We start from the raw sequence: 18,868 nt of genomic DNA, 5'->3' as shown, positions 1-18,868 counted from the left end.
AAGAGAGAGAGAGAGAGAGAGAGAGAGAGAGAGAGAGAGAGAGAGAGAGAGAGAGAGAGACCTGGGTGGTTGCAAACCAACTAATTGTAGGTTTTTCAGGTAGCAAAATATTCAATCACATCATCTGGGACCTTCTTCTGAGTGGGAAGGTTATTTACTGGCATAACCATTTTTGCAACAAACCTCAACTTAGTGCTTTCTCTAGGTCAGATTGCATTCTATCTGAACCTACTATTTTCACCTAAATTTAGAACAAAGCAGCTTTAACCAGCTCTGCTTCAGCAAGGCAGAGTCAAGGGGACAAAAAACAACACAAGAAAAAACTTAACAGGAATAGAGCTGCCCTGCTACATGGGCCATCAAAGGAGAACATCCCTGTGTAGTGCAGAGAGCCTTTTAGGACTATCTCTTTGGGGTCAGAGATCCTCAGCCCCTGTTACAAGTACTCAGACTCCCTTTATGTAAACTAATAAAACTAGCAGTTCTAAGACTGAAAATATTTTTGTCACGAGGATTTATGAAGTGTGGCTTTTGAATTTGATAGGTTACACTTAAATGGATGCCGGAATAACTTGTGGGAAGTCTCAGGACATTGAGGGCAAGAGCTGCGTTTTATCTCTTGCCCAGTAAAGTCTCTATGAGCAGCCCTCTGAAGACAGAGGAATATTCCCTGTGGACGTACTATGTGTCTACTGCTTGGAGCAGAACGGTGCAATGCCTTTGGAGAATGGTTGGTAAACTGTGGCCTGAAGACCTGTTCAGGTGGATCACTGAGTCTAACTGACTTCAAAGTCTAATTTTAAATGAGTAGCCATTCAGGGCGATGAGCAGCCATTTCAGGGCTACAAGCAGCCATTTCTGGGCTACAAGCAGCCATTTCTGGGCTGTGAGCCATTTCAGGGCTACACCAGTAGGATTTCTCACCTTGAAGAAGGAAAATGTATTCCTTTTAAGACTGGAACATTCCAGAGATGATTTTTCAAGTCTTAACATCATAATATCATGACATCACTGAAACTGATTCAAGGTGAAGACATTTAAGTGGAAATGTTTATTTTCTTAAAATACACTTCGGTTTTCCCTCCCCAACTCTGAGAAGGAATACTGGAAGAAAGGGGACAAGGTGACGTGAGCATTTGGCATTCATTACATATCATGGGGACTGAGCTCCGGTTCCCATTTGTGAAACCTCACATCCTTTTTGCCACTCAGACAGGTCTTGGCCCTCACAGTGTTTCTTCCAGCCTTGCCTGGGGTGGAGAAGGAAGCAGGAACAACAGAAAGAAGCATGATAACCAATGTATTCTGAGGCTTAGACCTATGGAGACTCTCTAGAATAACCAGTGATGCCCTGAGTGTAGCTTCAGCTTCTTCTGAGATGTAAGGTCTCTTATTATTTTGCCTTAAAACTTTTCTCCCCAGTTTTTTGCCTCAGCAGCAGGCAAACAGGTTTTGGAAGTATGGGTCACTGAGTTCAACACCCACATCTAGGAAAATATGGAATCTCTAAGTGGGTGGTCTAGTTCACAGTGTTCCATAGGAACAGCCTTGGGATGTATAGGTCCTGGCTGAACCAGGGCTCCCACTCATGCTTAGGGAAGTTTTCTGGTAAGTCGTCTGGATGAACCCTTTCCATTTCACATTAGAAAGTATCTCTTTCTCAGATTGTTTGCAACAGCTTCTTTTGAATATGTAAATTTTTCTGACTATATCTTCTCCCCACACCACTCCCTTCTACTATTTTCCCCCAAACACCTGCATGTCGTGAGGAAGAAGAAGGATAGGTTTATGGCAGCATTGTTGCACCCCTCTGGAGGGTCAAACTCCATCACAGCCAAGATGCTCGGATACTGCTCGGATGTAGGTTCTACTCACACAGGCCAGAGTTGTCCAAGGAAGGATTCTTACCAGTAGTTCATCCCTTGTGTCTCTTTAACAATTTTCTTGGCACAGATAATTGCATCTGTGAGGTCATCTGTTAGCAACGCTGTAAAGCACAGGAGGCAGGAGTTAGTGGCAACTGTGACATGGGAGGGGAATCTCACATCAGGCTGCTTCACTTTTCTCATGATTTTGGAAACCAAAAGGTTGGAAGAACTATGACAGCTCCTGACAGAACTGCATTTTCATTTTTGTTGAGTTTCTTCACCAATAAATTACCTTTATTGCAATGTTGTTGGCTTTAAAACTACTCTCATCCTGGATTATCTGAAATTTCAGAATAATTTAGTCTGGAACGGTTTGTGGGAATCTATTTAGAGAAGGCACAAAGGAAGAACTGTTTTATGTCCTAAAGAGAAATACACAATGTTTTCAATACTCAGCTTTGTTGGCCACTAACTTATTTTTCTAGGTAAATTTTAACCTCTTGTCTATTGTAATTTTCCACTTTGGGTCTTTAATTGATTTTGTCTAAGTTGTTTTCCTACAACTTAGGAAAATTTTAAGTTTAAAACCAAATGCATTAATCTTTATTACTTTTCCTATTGCTTCAAACAAAAATCTTTTACTTGAAGTATATTTGTGGATATCAACACTCTTTTTGCTGTTTGCCTGGAAGTGACCTCATAATCCTTAACAAACAACAGAAAAGTCAAATAAATATAAAAACTCTAACATCATCTTTGCTGTAAATTGGGTTCTCCAGAACAGATGCTGAGATGGGTTTGAGATCTAAGGTATTTGTTGGAGATCCACACTGTGGAAAAAATGAAGAGGAAGAAGACCTGGAAAGTAGAGATATCTACTGATGGTGCAGGTTCAGTGAAGACTCAGTCATACTGGCCAGGAGCTCTGGGGAGAATATGCTCACCAGAATTTCCCAGTTGGGCACAATGGCTAGGTTTGCACATCTGGACATCATTCGGTCCCTGGATGTGAGATGACCATAAGGGTGGACCTTAGGTGAGGCAGGGTCAAGGCAGACCCAGATGGAGGCTGTACACAGACTGGCATAATCCAAATGCAGCTGAGTAACTACTTGTCCTCCCTTGAGGACCTAAATGGTCCACTATATGATAATCATGACTACCAATCAACAGGGAAAAAATCCAGCCACTTTCTATCCTTTTAATTTATCAATTAAGTATGGATTTTTTTTTTAAAAAAAGGTAACTGGGTAATGCTCACTGTTGACAGGGGTGCAATGAAATGGTTTCTCTGGAGTACTTCCTTGTGAGAGTTTACCCATTGTGACAGGTCCAACTTTTCAGGAACAAGTCTCAAAGAAGTTCCTATCTTTCCATCTAGTAATTTCTCCTTTGGGATCTATCCTAAGGAAGTAATCATGGGTGAAGGTGAAAGTTTATTTATAAATTGGTTTATTGTAGCTTTATTTACAGGAGTTAAAATGGAAAAAATCTAATTGCCTCATAATTAGGGATGTTGGAATGAATAATAATACCCTTATATGGTGAAATAAGGAGGCATTGAAATCAGGTTTTCACAGGATGTTTAATAATGTGGGGGAATATTCCCAGTGTAATGGTTTGTCCCCAGTGTTGTAAAAATATCTGCTACTCTCACTAGTATGGTAGTCATTAGGCACATCTGACTGTTGAAATTTGAGTTGTGTCCAGTAATGGATAAATGGACAAAAATATGGTTTATATAGACTGAATGGGTTATTATTTAACCATAAAACCTTGACATTTCCAACAAGATTATTGAAACTGGAGAAATCTAAAACAAGTTGGGCTTATAGAAGCAAAGAAGAGAAGGGTGGTTCCTAGGAGCTATGGTGGGAGATGTTGACCAGAAGGTACAAAATTTCAATTGTAAGGTGAGTAAGTTCTGGAGATCTGATGCAGAAAAAATGACTATGGGTACCATTACTGTACCGTACGATAGAAATGGAGAGTAATAGTTTTCTTGTATCACACACACACGCACACACATACACACACACACACACACACACACACACACATCTACATCCTCTGCACAAGTGTCACCCTGTGAACTTCAGGATACATCCATTAACTTGATTGTAGTGACCACTCCACAATATGTACATTATATTAAATAGCCACACTGAATAGCTTGACTATATACAGTTTTTATTTGCCAATTATACATTAGGAGAGCTGAAAAATTTAAAATAATACCTGACAAATTTAATTGTCACAAAGCACAATTATAACTTTAGCTTTTTAATCCAGCACTCTGGAAGCTGAGGCAGGAGGCTTGCTGAGCTCAAGGCCTGCCCGATCCTCTCACAAAAAGAAAAACAAAAAACCCAGTTTGTCAGGTGCCCTATGCCACTTGTCGCTGGTGGTTCTCATATGGATGGGGCCAGTAAGAAGGTTTCCATCACTACAGAATATCCTATTGGACAGTACTGGGTTGGAAAAAAAAAAGACACATGTTCTTGTGTTTACTAGTATTTTAAGTATTAGCTCTCAATCATGAGATCATCAGTGTTCTTAAGTCTTTGCTGTCTTTTCCAATTTTTCAGTGTGAGGGCATTATTTTTATTACCACAAAAATAACCAAAAAAATTAGCCTGAAATATTACATTTCAATGGAGTACAGCAACTCTAAATTGTTTTGTAAACTCAGCTGCTGGAAGGTGGAATTCTTCCTTGAAAATGCTGATTTAGTTGCTAATTATGTTGCTACTTGGATTTAATTAAAACAGAAAGTAGGGATGTATTTCTTCAAATTTACTCTAAGTGTGGCTGATTATATTTAAAATAAAATGAACACAAGCTATCATCTAAGTGACAGCAATTGCAGCGATGCATGCAAATCCAGGAACATTTAGCTGATAGTTTTTCCATGACAAGCAAAGTTATATCAGTTTATGAAAGCTCTTGTTTCAAAAGATACAGGTACTTGCAACAGTTGACATAGAAATTAACTCTATGTCAGATGCATGTTAAATTTCTTTATGGAAAATCTCCATTAACATTCAATCATTTTGAGGAATACTGTTATCATTCCTAAAAACTGAGGTCATATACCCAGAAAATGACTCTGGATTCAACCTAAGGCTTAATTTTTATTATCATTTGTTATTTCCTTCCAGTGAAACAATTAAGCAAGGATTCCTGCTTGTGGAGCAGTATGTGTTAATGAAGTTGATAGCAATGACATATATATTTTATTAACTTTTCATTATTTACCTATAAGATTGTTAAACATATGTTTCGCATCTGGTGCATGTTCAGAGCACTTGGAAGTGTGTTACTTTGTACACAGTAACTCATGTTAGAGGCTGAGACATTGTGCGTTGTGTTAAAGTGGAGATACAGGATTCCTAGGAAAGAGGGGTCACTGGGGTCTTGTTGAGATGGGAAAGACCCGGATCCTATAGAGTGAGGAAGAAGCAGATTATACTCCACTATTCCAGGATTGGAACACATCCTGGGCATGAGTACAAAGCACAAGGTTAGGATTCGAGGCAGGGCAATTTGCTTGTTGGGTTCATAGGAGGAGACCATGCTGACCCAGAAAGTACACCAACAGTATGAAATTTTCAGCCTTTGACTTTGTTAGTGTTTCCCACACAATTAAGATATATACAGAGTCCTACTTGGATGACTGGATTTGCTTAGGGAAGGTGGGGACTGAGAAGGAAAGAAGCCAATAAGGTGCTAAGATGTTAAAACACCATGACATTGGCACAGGGGGGCAGCAGAGGGGCAGAAATGAGCGGAGATGGCAGATTTTCCAGAGGATTTGTGCCAGTAATTATTTCTGCCCAATTTACTTTAAATAGGCAATTCTGTCCAGTCAAACATGAATAAGGAAAGGGTTATGCTGGAAACCAAAGCTTTATTCAGTGAAATAGTCTCCTACATCTGACAACAGAAAGCAGCAACCATCTATATAAAAGAACTACTATCTCCAGTTCTATTTTAAAGTCTCTCTGTGTCTCCCAAGAATCCTCTACCTCCCAACTAAATTATTGCTACCGTCCTAATGTTTGCCTCTCTTTTGCATCTCTGGATTGTCAAAGGTAAACTTAGACACCAGGCAGATGAAAACTAGGATTAATGTAAGTGGATTAGACTGTATGGAAGAGTCAGTGATCACCTTCTTGTCTTAAACATCTCTTATTGAACAAAACCCGTGTCATTAGAGGAAACACCGAGGTTGAAAGCTGACAATGTATCTGGAAATTACACACACACACACACACACACACACACACACACACACACGTTAGATTTGTAAATTCTCAGTCCATTTTCTGACGTTACTGTGACATGGTGAAAGGCACTATGTGATGATAGAGAGCAAACACACTAGCAGGAATGTCCCTCCCTCTTCCCATAAAGTCACTAATGCCTGTGGAGGACCCATCCTTCTGAGCTCATCTAATCCTCATTTCTTCCCAAAGGCTCCACCAACAAATACTGTTAACATTGGAACTGGGGGTTAGTTATCCAACATATGAAGGTTTTCTTTTGGGGGGATCTTAGGAATATGATTTGGAGAGGGAGATACTTGTTAACATTTCAGAAATAGACATGAGGTGCATTTGTATTGTACATAGACGTGGTATCATATTCTTTGTAAACTTATCCCAATGTTAATTTGTTTCTAGATTCCCATGACTAGAGTCCTTATTTCTGTGATTTAAGGGACAAAGTGATAGTATTCATAATTAAAACTTCTCTGGCCAGAGATTGAGAAAGATTAGTCATAGAGGGAATAATTAAAATATAAAACAAAAATGCTGTTTTCTATTGTAAAGATCTCCCTAAAAAATTCATACCTTTTTTTTTAAAAAAGTGCTGGGCCTGAACTGAGTGCTTCCCATATGCTAGGCAAGTTCTCTACCACTGAGCTACCTCCCACTCCTGCCATGCTCTTTATGATGAGAAAACTGCTATAATTGTCCTTTCTTCCATAATCATGACCCATCCAATACTGTAATTTCCTGGAAGCAAAAGGTATCTTAAGACATACATTTTCTCCATACTTCCTATATTGGGCTTATACTGAGCTATACTAAATTTAGCAAGTTCCCCATAAAGTCAAACATGTCAATGTTGGAGAAACAGATTTTACTTCATACTGTAAACAGCTAGAAAACTGGGCAACATGTATGAAAAATTATTTTGAGATATTGCACAACTGACAGTGCAAGTCACGATGCTCAGGAGACTAGAAACAAGTGACCTGAGCCGTATTCACTGACTGCTAGGTTTTCCTGCCTGGAAGAAACCAAGGAAGTGGAACCTAGGTGGGGGGACAGGAATCTAGGTGGAGACAGATTACAGGCCATGGCAGCTAGAGCTTACAAGGAGGAATATCTTGGAGGTAAGAGCTACTCAGAACGATAAAGGTACCAACCAGTGAGTCTGGCTGAAGCACAACGGGGCCTGTGAAGGGAAGATCCCAGAACAGCAGGCAGGGACAACTGCCGGGAGCTGGACAAGCCGCACAGCTCATGGTGCTGGGAGGGGTCTGGCTTCTGAGCAGTTGGATGGAAGACACCCTACAGAACCCCTAGGGTATGAAAGAGTCATTAAGAGACCTGTTTTGGTTGGGACCAAAGGAGCCCAACCAGAAAGAGCATCTGGACCCTCCCTCATCAAGCATAAGAGCAAGCTTGAAAAGAGCCATGCTGCTCAGAATGAACATGTGTGGTGGCCAAAATAAAGTTCAACATTGCTTAGAGAATGACAACGTAGTCTAGGCACTCAACAATATTACATACACTGTGACTAGAAGCCAATTAAATTATGACATGTGAAAAGACACATGAAAATGAGTTCCACAATCAGGAGAAAAACCTCACTAATGGAAACAGAGCAGTTACTGCTTAATTATGCCATCAATTTTGCATGCCTACCTCTGGTCATCTGAACAACTACTTTGAAGACAACAATATGCAAGATAGTGCCCACTGTTAATTTATCATTTTGTTTTGAAATTCTGTATCATTTTTATTGGTGTTTTTTTATCATTTAAAATTTAAAAAAAAAGAATTTGAGAAATACTGGTGTTAGGTCTTAAATAAATTTCTATTTAAAATAAATAAATATATATAAAAAATAACAGTTGACTGAATTTACAGGTAAGAAAGTTAAAACAGTGCTAATAGACACGCATATTTATATCAAGGACTTGAACCCCTGAATTCCACGACAGGCTGAGAGGACTGAGACTGATGCTGCAGCTGTCTGACAAGGCCACAGCCCAGCTGATGACTGCGTTCCCATGGTGTGTGAGACTTGTTGGAGCCATGGCAGGGCCTCTGCCATGCTGAAATGTGAAATAATAAACGAGTTGCAGTAAAAAACCTGAATAACATGAGATAGATGACATGTAAAAATTATCTAATACTGAATTACAAAATGATGTCTGAAATGTACCATTTCATTAATAGGTTTAAAGAAGCACTCTGGAAAAAAGATCAGAGAATTTGAAGATGTGGCAATGGGAATTATTGAAAAATGAAGTGCAGAGAGCAGAAAAAATAAACCCTAAAAGATGAAGAATTTCAGTGTTCCATAGGAAAACATCAACAACCTAATGTATGTGTCAGTAGAATCTGAAAGGCAATTTTCCCCCCAAATTTATAAACTTATTAAATCTATAAGCTTAAATGTAAAAATTTCATCAAGATTATAAACTGAAGGATCTGAAATATCAGTGAATACCAAAAATAATTAAACACCAATTTCATGCCTAGTCAACTTACTGAAGATCAGTGATTTAGAAAAACATCTTAAATGCTGCTAGGGGTGAAAAGATTCATATAAGAAACAAAAAGAATGTGGAAATTGCTGACTTTGCAGCACTAATGACGCAAACCAGAAGGCAATGGAATAAATAAATAAATAAATAAATAAACTTTTATGTATTTAGTACGAAGTCTACAAGGTCTCACTACTCAGACTTGTAGTGATCCTCCTGTGTTCAGCCTCCCAAAGCACTGGGATTACAGGCATGCGACACCACGCCCAGTCTCAATCACCTTAGCATACCAGTCCTAGAATTTATATATCTTCAAAAATGAAAATCAAACAGAGACATTTTCGGGCATACAAAGTTTGAGACAATGTTTACAAGTAGGCCTCGACTCGAACAAAAATAGTGGAAGGAAGTTCTTTAGGCTGAAAGAGGATGACAGCACTTGACTTCCTGCCCAAATGACTCACCCAAGGAAAGCAGAATGGGGGAGATTGGGAATATGGTGGAAGTAAGTTTAATGAAACCATTTTCCTCACTTAATAAGTTGCCCAATCTGATGATTATTTAAAGCAAAAATAATAAAATGCATTGCAAGGTATACAGCTCAAGCAGAAGTAAAATGGCAATATGTCATAGAAATGGGGAGCGCTGACCCGCACAGGGATAGAATTCATGTATGACATGAGAAGTGTCATGCTGCTTGAGGGTGAGGCGGTTAGGCAGTGGTGTCTACTGTAAAGCCCAGATCCAATGAATTAAAAGTAAAACAGACATGTAGTTAATAGACCAATGGAAGAAATGGAAAAAAATGCTGAGAAATATTTACTTGGTTAAAAAGGTAGGAAAGATGGAACCAGGAAGAGATGGTACACATAGAAAACAAATAGCAACTTTGAATTTAAAACTAGATATATCAGAATAATCATATTAAACATGAATTGTCTAAATGAAGCTTCAGCAGGATATGACTCAGAAAATACCCTCTTTTTTTAAGGTTTTTTTTTTTTTTTTCTAAATGTGTTTGGTACAGCGTCTCACTATACAGCTTGGACTTGTAGTGAAGTCAAGTCAGCCTCCCCACAGCTGGGATTACTGACATGTACCACCACACCAGGTTCAGTGGCCGGCTCTTCTGGCCTTTGCGGGGGGGGAGGGGGCTGCTTGGTATGTGGTACCGGGGATCAAACCTGGGTTCTTGCACTTGCCAGGCAGGCACTTAGATGGCTGAGCTATCTCCCTGGCCACCATTTTTTTTTTTTATTAAACCTTATTTGACAACAACCAGGCCCATTCATGTATGGATTTTCTGTAGCTATTCTCACACCGTATCAGGGCAAAGTGGTAGCAACAGAAATTTATGGTCTACAAATCCTAAAATATTTATTATCTGGCCCTGTAGGAAAAATCTTAACTAATCATGGCCTAATAACTCTCATTGAAAAGCAGTGCCATCAGAATGGATATATAAAGCAATATGTCATTATCTGTTAGCTATAAGAAATTAACTTTAAGGGTTACAATGCAGCCAAAGTCTCTTTTGAAACAAGACCTCACTAAGGTGTCCACGTGGAACTCCATCTTAAAATCCTCCTGCCTCAGCCTTCCAAAGTGCTAGAGAAAGTTTTAAAGGTTTCCTACTACTGTTTCTCTTTGCTATGGTTTGTGTCTAGATGCCCTCCCAAAGCCTCACGCAGTCTATGGGGAAGCTTCTAGAATTTGTGATTGATTCACAGTCTAACGCTGGGATTATGGGTGTCAGCGCTACATCCGGTGTGCATACAATTTAAGGGAAGGAAAGCGGTTTGCTCTTTCTGCTTCTACCTTTTCTGCTCTTGCTGCTTTTGCTGTTTTCCACAGCCAAGAACTGCTGCCCGCTGCCACGTGTCACTCTGCCTTGGAGCCAGCGGAGTATAGATTGACACCTCCACAAACTGTGAGCTAAATAAACAATTCCTTCCTTAATTTTGGATGCTGGGTATTTTGTCCCAGCGATGAGGGAAAATAAACTAGACACTCTTTTTATTGCTGAAACTAAATTTTAGTTCCATTCATGTTCTTCTTCTTTTTTTTCTTTATTAATTTTATTGAGAAACAAATAGCAATGAGACAGTTTCAAAACTGATTTGGACAGTTTCAATAATTAATACATTGTGTATTGTTGTCTTCACAGTGGTTATTCGTAGTACAAGATGCAGACATGATATCCTGCCCAAACACTATTGGTACAAATCTTTCTTATTGAATTAAGAGAAAGTAGCTGTATATCTATCCTAACTATTTTGCATATACAGATACAAAACGGTCCTTCATTTGTATCCTCTTTTTTGTTCAGTTTTGTCAGAGATGGGTACTCCATTGCCATTTAAATATTGTAGGTGCATGAATTCAGCAAAAATAATCCAATATAGTCCAGTAGTCCATAATTGTAGTGGGTTATCCTTAGGACTGGCAATATCAGAAGTTGTTGACTTGAGCCTTTTACAGCTCAATATATTAATATGGCTTCACATTTTCTTAATATTATTTCTCCTATTTTCCATGTTTTTAATAGATTATATTTTAATTGAAATCCTTTTATTTTGTTCTGTTTCTACCTTTAAAAATCAATCTTGCTCTTGTTTTATCAATATGTCCTCTCTTATTCATTTACAAATATTGATGGTCTTCTGTTTTGGGATTTGAAAATTTCCTTTCCCTGCATGAGCTCTATCTACTTTCCTCAGGTCTCATCTTATGTCCCAATCTTATTCTTGCAGTGGTGATGCTCCTGTGACCCTTGACCGTCTGCATCTGTTTGGGAAAGGGATTCCAGAGAGCTGCTAAAGCTCTGTGCAGAGACGAGGACTTTAATCTTGGATCTCACATCAGAATGTTGAACCAGCCCTATTTATGGGAGACATGATCAGAGTCTTTAGTTACCACTCCCTTTTATCCAGCCCAGTTCCCAGGAGAAAACCTCCCCCATGAATGGAGCCCAGCTGCTTTCACCTAGGGTCTGCCTAGGAAGGTGATGGGGAAGATGGCAGCTTTGTCTCAGTCTCCTGTGTCCTAAGCCTGGAGCTTTCACCTCAGGTTTTTGAGGTTTCTCCTCTGAGAGATTTTTCTATTTTACTCTTTCTGGAGGGGAGTTCCATGTTCTGCCAGAGTTGAGGAGGAAACAGAAAGGAAATCCAATGGTCTAAGTGCTCCTTAGTTGGACTTGTTTCTAAAACTTGGAGTTCTGGAATGCTGTGGACCTTTAAAAGCTGGGCCTTCTGGGAACTCTTGAGTCTTTGGGGAGTGGCCCTTGAAAGGCATTATGAGGCCTCTGTGGTCTTACATTCAAGACATGACTCCCACTTCTGCCATGGTCATCAACGGCAGCCACACCAGTGGGGGCCACAGATCTTGGCAGTGAACCAAAATGAAACCTCTGTGTTTCACAAGAAGTCCATTTCAGGTACTATGCTGTAGAGGAGGGGGACGGATTCGTACAGCAAGGCATCGTGCTGGGAGGGCGCACATGCTTTCTATTGCTGCTAGAATGAATAGCTGCAAACCTAGTGGCACAGACAACACAGTCTTTTCTGATGGTTCTACAGGTTTTAAAAAAGAGTTATTTGGGATTCACTTGGCTAAAACCATGTTGTTGGGAGCTGGTTTTACTTTCCGAAGGCTCCAGGGCACCACCCATCTCCTGGCTCATTCAGGCTTTGACTAATTCATTTTTTTGTGGCTGCAGTCTGGAGGCCTCTGCTCCTTATTCCCAGCTTCTACACGGCACTTAGGATCCTTGGCTCCTCTTCAAAGTTAAGTCGACTCTCTGGGACATTGTGTGTCTGCCTGTCCTTCTGTCATCAGGTTTTTCTCTGTCCATAGCAGGGTGTGTGATTACCTAATCATGTGCTCAGGTTGGTCCTTCTGAATTTCCTAGGAAAATCATTCTCAGCACCCTTGGGCACATCTGCCAAGAACCTTTAGTGATGTATGATAACAGATTCGTGGGCCTCAGGGGTTAGAATGTACATATGGGGGATGGTATTATTCAGCCCACAATACACAACATAATCAGTATATTTAACTGGAAATCCCTACTGGTAAGTCCTTAGGAAATGCTCAGGAGATGGACCAAGACAGGGCTGGGAAGTAGGCCTGTAATTCTAGCACTTGGGAAGCTGAGGCAGAAGGGTCATGCGTTTGAGGCCAGCCAGCATAGGATACATAGAAATTCAAGGCCATCCTGAGCAATTTAGTGATACCCTGTCTCAAAACAAAATCACGACAACTACAAAAAATAAGGCTGGCTTGACAAGCCATAACTATAGGAAGGCAAAGATGCTGAATGTTTCAGCACAGAAGATACCAAGAGGCTGGAGATGAGGAATATGGATGATTTGCAAACAGTTAACACATTTCTGTGTATAAAATCGAGCAAATTTGTTTTGAATACATTCAGAAGAAAAAGCTAAAATTAAAGAAAGCCATAGGAGGTAGATTTTAGCTCAACAAGAGAATGTTCTATATGAAGTGCTGATCAAATACTGGGTGATCTGCCTCATGGAATCATGACCGTTCTGTGTTAATGTAGTGGTGGGGACAATATACTAGAAAAGTTAACATAATGTTTAAGAAGTCACACATTCAAATAGTGATACTGATTATGCTTTATGTGGCAAAGAGACATTGAAAATAGTCTATAAAATGGCTATTTCCTATTCCCAAAGAATTTTGTCATAGGATGGATTGTATACCTAACTTTATTCTTGTTCTTCATTGTCTCCATCCATGTATTTGATAAACATTTACTGAACACTCACAATGGCCACACACCATCCTGGGTGTTGAACATGCATCACTGAATGAACCAAAGAAAACTGTTCTCAGGAGGTATAGCAAACGACAGGCCTTCTCTGGCTGTGTCCTGCCTGGGAGGCAGTTCTTACATTGATCCCTTTCCTTGTGCCTCTTGGCATGACCCTCACTCAGGCCTTTGTATCTCTTAACTTCGCAATTGTAGTAGCGCTGAGATGTTCTTGTCTTTAATTGACCTAACACCCTGATTGTGGACTACTCCGTTGTATGCAGTGGCTGATTGTCTGACTTCTCCTGCCTCTTGCTTTCAGCTGAAATCAGCATGAGCTCCCTAACCCAGCTTTCACTGCCTGGCGTCATCAGGCTGCAGCCACCTGTGCACCTGGGGTGCTCATCCACATCTCTTTTATTGTACTCAGGAACTCACTGGCCCATCTGTGCTCCACACCTTCCCGTGTGCTGTGCTTTGCTCCCGTCACCTTGCCTAGAATGACTCTTCTCTAGCTCTGAATACCCAAGTCTTGTCTTTATTCCAAATCTCAGGTCAACCATCATTGCATCTACAGAGTTTTCTGTGATTTACTCAATAACGTTACCTCATCTGGAGCTTACTACAGCCGTTCCACATCTCTGATGGTCATTCACAGGCACAAATTATCTTTCTCATTGCATACAGTTTTGCAAAGCAGAACCTCTGCCGGGTGGAGTTTGTTATTCTGGCTGCTATACTCTTGTGAAGTAGAAGTGTTGGAACTGAGTTCTAGTTTAATTTCTACTGCTAAAAACTGTTGAGTGTGTACATTTGCCTCAATCTGCACAAGGAATCCTGAACAGTATCCTTTGGATTAAGTGTTTATGCAAAGCAGCTGGCAAAGGGCTTTCTCTTTCCTCATGGCAACACCCAATATCTCTACAGGGGAGAGGGCAGTGAGGCCATTTGTGCACTGCCCAGTTTCTGTGGATGGTTTTCTGAAAGTCATAAGAAGGAATAATCATCTTTCTACAATTAGCAACAGAACTGTGAGGGTCACTTTTTGGAACTATTGAATAGAGTATGGGCGACCAGACAGATGAGCTTGCAAATTTGAACCTGAATTTTGGTCAAAGTAGAAATAGGTGGTCAGCATTCTTCCCTCTGTCCCAGAGGACAACTTTGGGAAAATCAGATCTGTACCTGAGCAGGCGACATGGCAGTGGTTATTCTCCTGGAACGTCTTGTCTCTGCACCATGTGAAACTATTTATCTGGAAAATGCCGTAGTCAGTGCTTCCATCCTCAAGGGTGGTTTGAGCTGTTGTGTTGTAGTGACTCTCGTAGTAGGCCATGCAAATCCCTGTGGGTGGGTGACAAGCCAGAGGTCAGGGGAGGAAACATATTGCATGCCTGTTTTAGGGCTAATTCCCTCATTCATGTTACCTCCTACCTGGAGACCTTCCATGTGGCAGTGCAGGTGGCACCTGTAGGGGACACTCAAGGGACAGGGATGCCACACTAGAAGGTGTACATCAAGCCAGATGCTGTGCCTTGGTGCTGGAATTGAGGTCTGTGCCCCACAGCACCAATAGGGTGGTATTGTTTTCCTCTTCTCTGGCATCATAAGCATGGGACCCCAGGAGTAAGGACAGAGGACCCCAAGAGGAGGCAAAGGAATGAAGAACAGAAGGCGAGGGAACATGTGACTCCCTGGCGCATCTCTACTGAGGCCCAAGCATATAGAAGTTAGAACAACTCTGTAGGTAACACCCACATTAAGACTCCTCAGAGGAGGCTCTGAGGCCAGAGAGGGACTGGGGAGGAAGAAGCCTCACAGTTTCCAAGGACAAAGCCTTCGTAGTTGTCCAGGCCAGCTCTCAAGAAGATTTTTGCCAGTTTACAGCGAGTGTAGACTCTGGAGTCTGCGACTGTGACCAGAAAGCTAATCAGGACCAGGACCCCAGTGGACTTCATCCTCAAGGCTGTTCAAAGGCAGAATCTGTCAAAGATCAGACGAGCAGTTAGGAAATTTTGACTTTTCCCAAGGTCATATCTGTCACGCACGCAGATTTTCTAACAGCTGAGACTGGGAACGGCCCTGCCGAAGTTATTCTTGTCCCTTTCTCTCAATTCAGAACTTCCAGCAGGGAAAGAAGGGGAAGCCCTAGGCAGGGCAAATACTGTGCGTGACGGTAGAAGTTGGTGGGCTCTTTTCTTACATAGCTACATTTGTACCCAGGACCAGGAAAACAAGGAAATGATGCCTTCCTTACTTAAATCCAGGTGAAAGTCACAGGGGGGTTTGCTAGATTCCCATTTCAACTCAATAGACAGACAATAGTAGCTACAAAGGGAATAGCATGGCCTGTATATGTAGACACTCATGCTGTGTTGCAGGCAGAGAGCAAGTAGATGTGGCCTTGTGAGGACAACTTGAAGATCTACTCTCTGGGAGTTCAGAGAAGGGGAATGGGTAAGAGTCCTATTCTTTCTTCCATTCCCCCTTTCTGATGCTTTTCCACGTGTGGGAGCATTGTTTCAAAAAGTCTTTTGTCTTATTCTGTGATTTTATTGTTTTTCTGGGTTTCCCTACTACTGCCACAGTGGGGCCCCCAACAAGCCTGTCAGCAGACTAGAGGGTGGGCAATGGCAGTGGGTCACAAGAGGGGGACAGATGGGTAGGGACAGAGGCCCTGGATCAGAGGCCTCTCTCAAAGCTGGAGTAGGAGTAAGAGCTCTTCTGGCTGTGATTTTCAATAAGCTCTTTCCCCATGAATAATATATCTTCCTGAACTCAATAGCCTTGCTGGAAAAGGGGCAGACTGAAGTTTCTGAGTAAAGTAAACTCATTATTTATGCAGATTTCCATGTAGGAGTATTTTCTGTCCCTGCCTAGGGACTTTTCAAGTTATTCATTTCTCTTATGGGCACCGGATTCTCCCTCTGAGGGGCTGGGCTACATACAGAAATGAGAATTCAAACCAGGTCCAAGCAGAGTTGCAGTGGAGGTGTCAAGGTCCCTAATCATGGAGGCCACACCTACTTGTGCCTCATAAGGGTTTGCAAAGAAGGCCTGTCTTTTAAAATTTTCTTGGTAAAAAAAACCTCGCCCATGTGGTAATAATATACTGCCCACAGTGCAGAGAGAGAGCTGAGTAGTAATTGTGTCAGCTGGTCTAGACCCCAAAACCTAAAATATCTATGATCTGACTTTATAGAAAAAGTGAGCTGGTCCCTGGCCTATGGTGTCATGCTAGGCACTTTGAAGTGTATAAACAAGACCTAAGATGCAGAACTAAAATTATTATAACTAAAATTCATTTCCATCCCCTGCCTTAGAAGCTTATTGGTCTCAAACAAATCAGAACAGGAGCCACAGCAATGATAGGCCCAAGCATTGCGCTCTACAGCCTTCAAGCCAGGGATTGCTACTGCTTATTCTTTGGAACATGTAGCTTCATCAGACTTACTTTGTTTTATTTTATTTGTTTTTAAGACTGGGACCCACTAGGGAGCCCAGGCAGGCCTCCTGCTTACCAAGGCCCTCCTGTCTCAACCTTGCAAGTGGCTGGGATTACAGGTGTGCCCCACCATGCCCCAGCAGCCAGAATAATAGTCCTACTGAAAAACCAGATTCCTATTGTTTGCTCCCAGAAACTGGCTTCTCAGATGATAGCATGAGATAAACCTAGCTAGACTTACTCAGTCAATGACCCGTAGCTCACTCTTGGAAGCCATTCCTGTACAATTCTCACAGGGCACGAGTGAGCCTTCCCTCACACCAGGACCTGTTTTTAGAGCTTAGAGAAGGCAGAATTCCTACTCCTTTATCTTCAGTGCCTAGAGATTCTAGAATTCTACTTCTCAGTACAGAAAAGCCATGGAATCCTATGCTTCTAACACCCTAATTCAACCACCCGTGAGGCAGGTGATGACCACGTTCAGGATCTTCCCACCTCTCTTGATTTCTCCTCCTCAGCAACCTTCCTCAGTATAGAACTTGGCCAGCCCCTGCACAAGGGCTCGTTTTTACAACAGCAGTTCCCCCACTTTATCACAAGTCTCCCCAAGAGAGAAAGTGAACCCGCAGTAGGTGTATAGTATATTGTAAACCACAGTCTTTTACTTCCATCCTAATATACTACATAAATTGTAAACATACACAAAACTGAAATTTGAAAAAGAAGGTGATAGTGAAACTAATATTTGCAGTTTTACTAAGAGCACAACATTTCTGAGCTACAGCTGAATTGTTTTTGATATGATATTTTCAGGAAGATTAACATACTTTTCAAAGCTTTACTATAAGACTTTGGTAATAGTAAAGGGCTTGACTTTAAGTTTCATTTGCTTGAATTCTTGGGTTTAATGACATATTTGAAATTAATTTTAGATGAGATATATTGATCTAAGTAGAATCTCAGTTGTACTTTATTTTTATTTATTATTATTATTATTATTTTTAATGTATTTAGCCCAGGCTCTACAGGATCTCACCACACACAGTGGACTCATAGTGATCCTCCTGTCTCAGCCTTCCCAGTGCTGAGATTATAGGTGTGCACCACCATGTCCAGTTTCAGTAGTCAGGGCAAGGCCTCGCCCAGGACCTGCATGGCATGTGGTGTGGGGGACCAAAGCCGGGTCACTGCACTTGCCAGTCAGGCACTGGCACTGCTGACAATCTCCCCAGCCCTGTCAAACTTCTAAGACTGATGATCTGAGAGATGGAGCATGTTACCTCGGAATAGTTTCAATCTATGTTGCCCTTATTTGGGGCTGCCTGTGGATTTTTTTTCTTAGGTAAAGGTGCTATTTGTGGATCTTTTCATGAAAAATATACACAAGATGAAGAAATGTGTGAATTTATTCTTCAAATACCATTTTCTATGTGCCTTGAGAAAGAGATTTTGCCCATCAGTGAAAAAAGACAGCCTGTGTTTTCTTCAAAAACACCTGCTAATTTGTTTGTCATGAAGTAATATACATGTGAAAGACATTTGTATTTTTACATACTTTACAATTTCTTGCAGAGTTGCATATAGACTTACCATACAAAGTAACATCACACTCTGAAGTATTTATCCAAGTGAATAAAAAACCTACCTCCACACAAAACAAAAATCACCAGAAATTGGAGGCAATAAAATGTCCTTCCTCAGGGGAATGTATAAGCAAACTCTAGTATGTCCATATGGTGGAGGATTACTCAGCAATAAATTGTTCTAATTTTCACAGAAATATGTACAATACATTTTGTGAAGTGAAAGATGCTAGGTGTAAAAGAAACATATTGTATTTGTACAACATCCTGTGAAAAGAAAAACTGTTTTAATAGAAAATATCTCAGTGGTTTCCAAGGATTCGAGAAGGATTTGGTAACAAAAGCATCATATAAAGGAAATTTCAGGTCACTGTAGCTGTTCTTTGTGGTACTGTAGTAAAGGTCACA

The 18,868-nt window shown here is 40.9% G+C and overlaps 1 protein-coding gene across 1 annotated transcript; it reads right to left on the bottom strand.

Annotated features, from left to right (window-relative positions):
- Nucleotides 1-1,127: 1,127 nt before the first annotated feature.
- Nucleotides 1,128-17,208, bottom strand: LOC101588683 (lysozyme-like protein 1). The gene is made up of 5 exons (XM_004641780.2): nucleotides 17,119-17,208; nucleotides 15,252-15,415; nucleotides 14,618-14,776; nucleotides 1,909-1,987; nucleotides 1,128-1,250 (listed from the first exon to the last, which is right to left on the bottom strand). Exons 2-5 carry the CDS (start codon nucleotides 15,388-15,390, stop codon nucleotides 1,154-1,156), a joined length of 474 nt encoding a protein of 157 aa, XP_004641837.1. The 5' UTR covers nucleotides 15,391-15,415; nucleotides 17,119-17,208; the 3' UTR covers nucleotides 1,128-1,153.
- Between the last annotated feature and the right edge of the window lie 1,660 nt (nucleotides 17,209-18,868).

This window comes from Octodon degus, unplaced genomic scaffold (assembly GCF_000260255.1).
Source record: "Octodon degus isolate 3935 unplaced genomic scaffold, OctDeg1.0 scaffold00141, whole genome shotgun sequence".
In the NCBI taxonomy this organism is placed as follows: domain Eukaryota; kingdom Metazoa; phylum Chordata; class Mammalia; order Rodentia; family Octodontidae; genus Octodon; species Octodon degus.
This window is presented reverse-complemented; position numbering and strand designations above follow the sequence as displayed.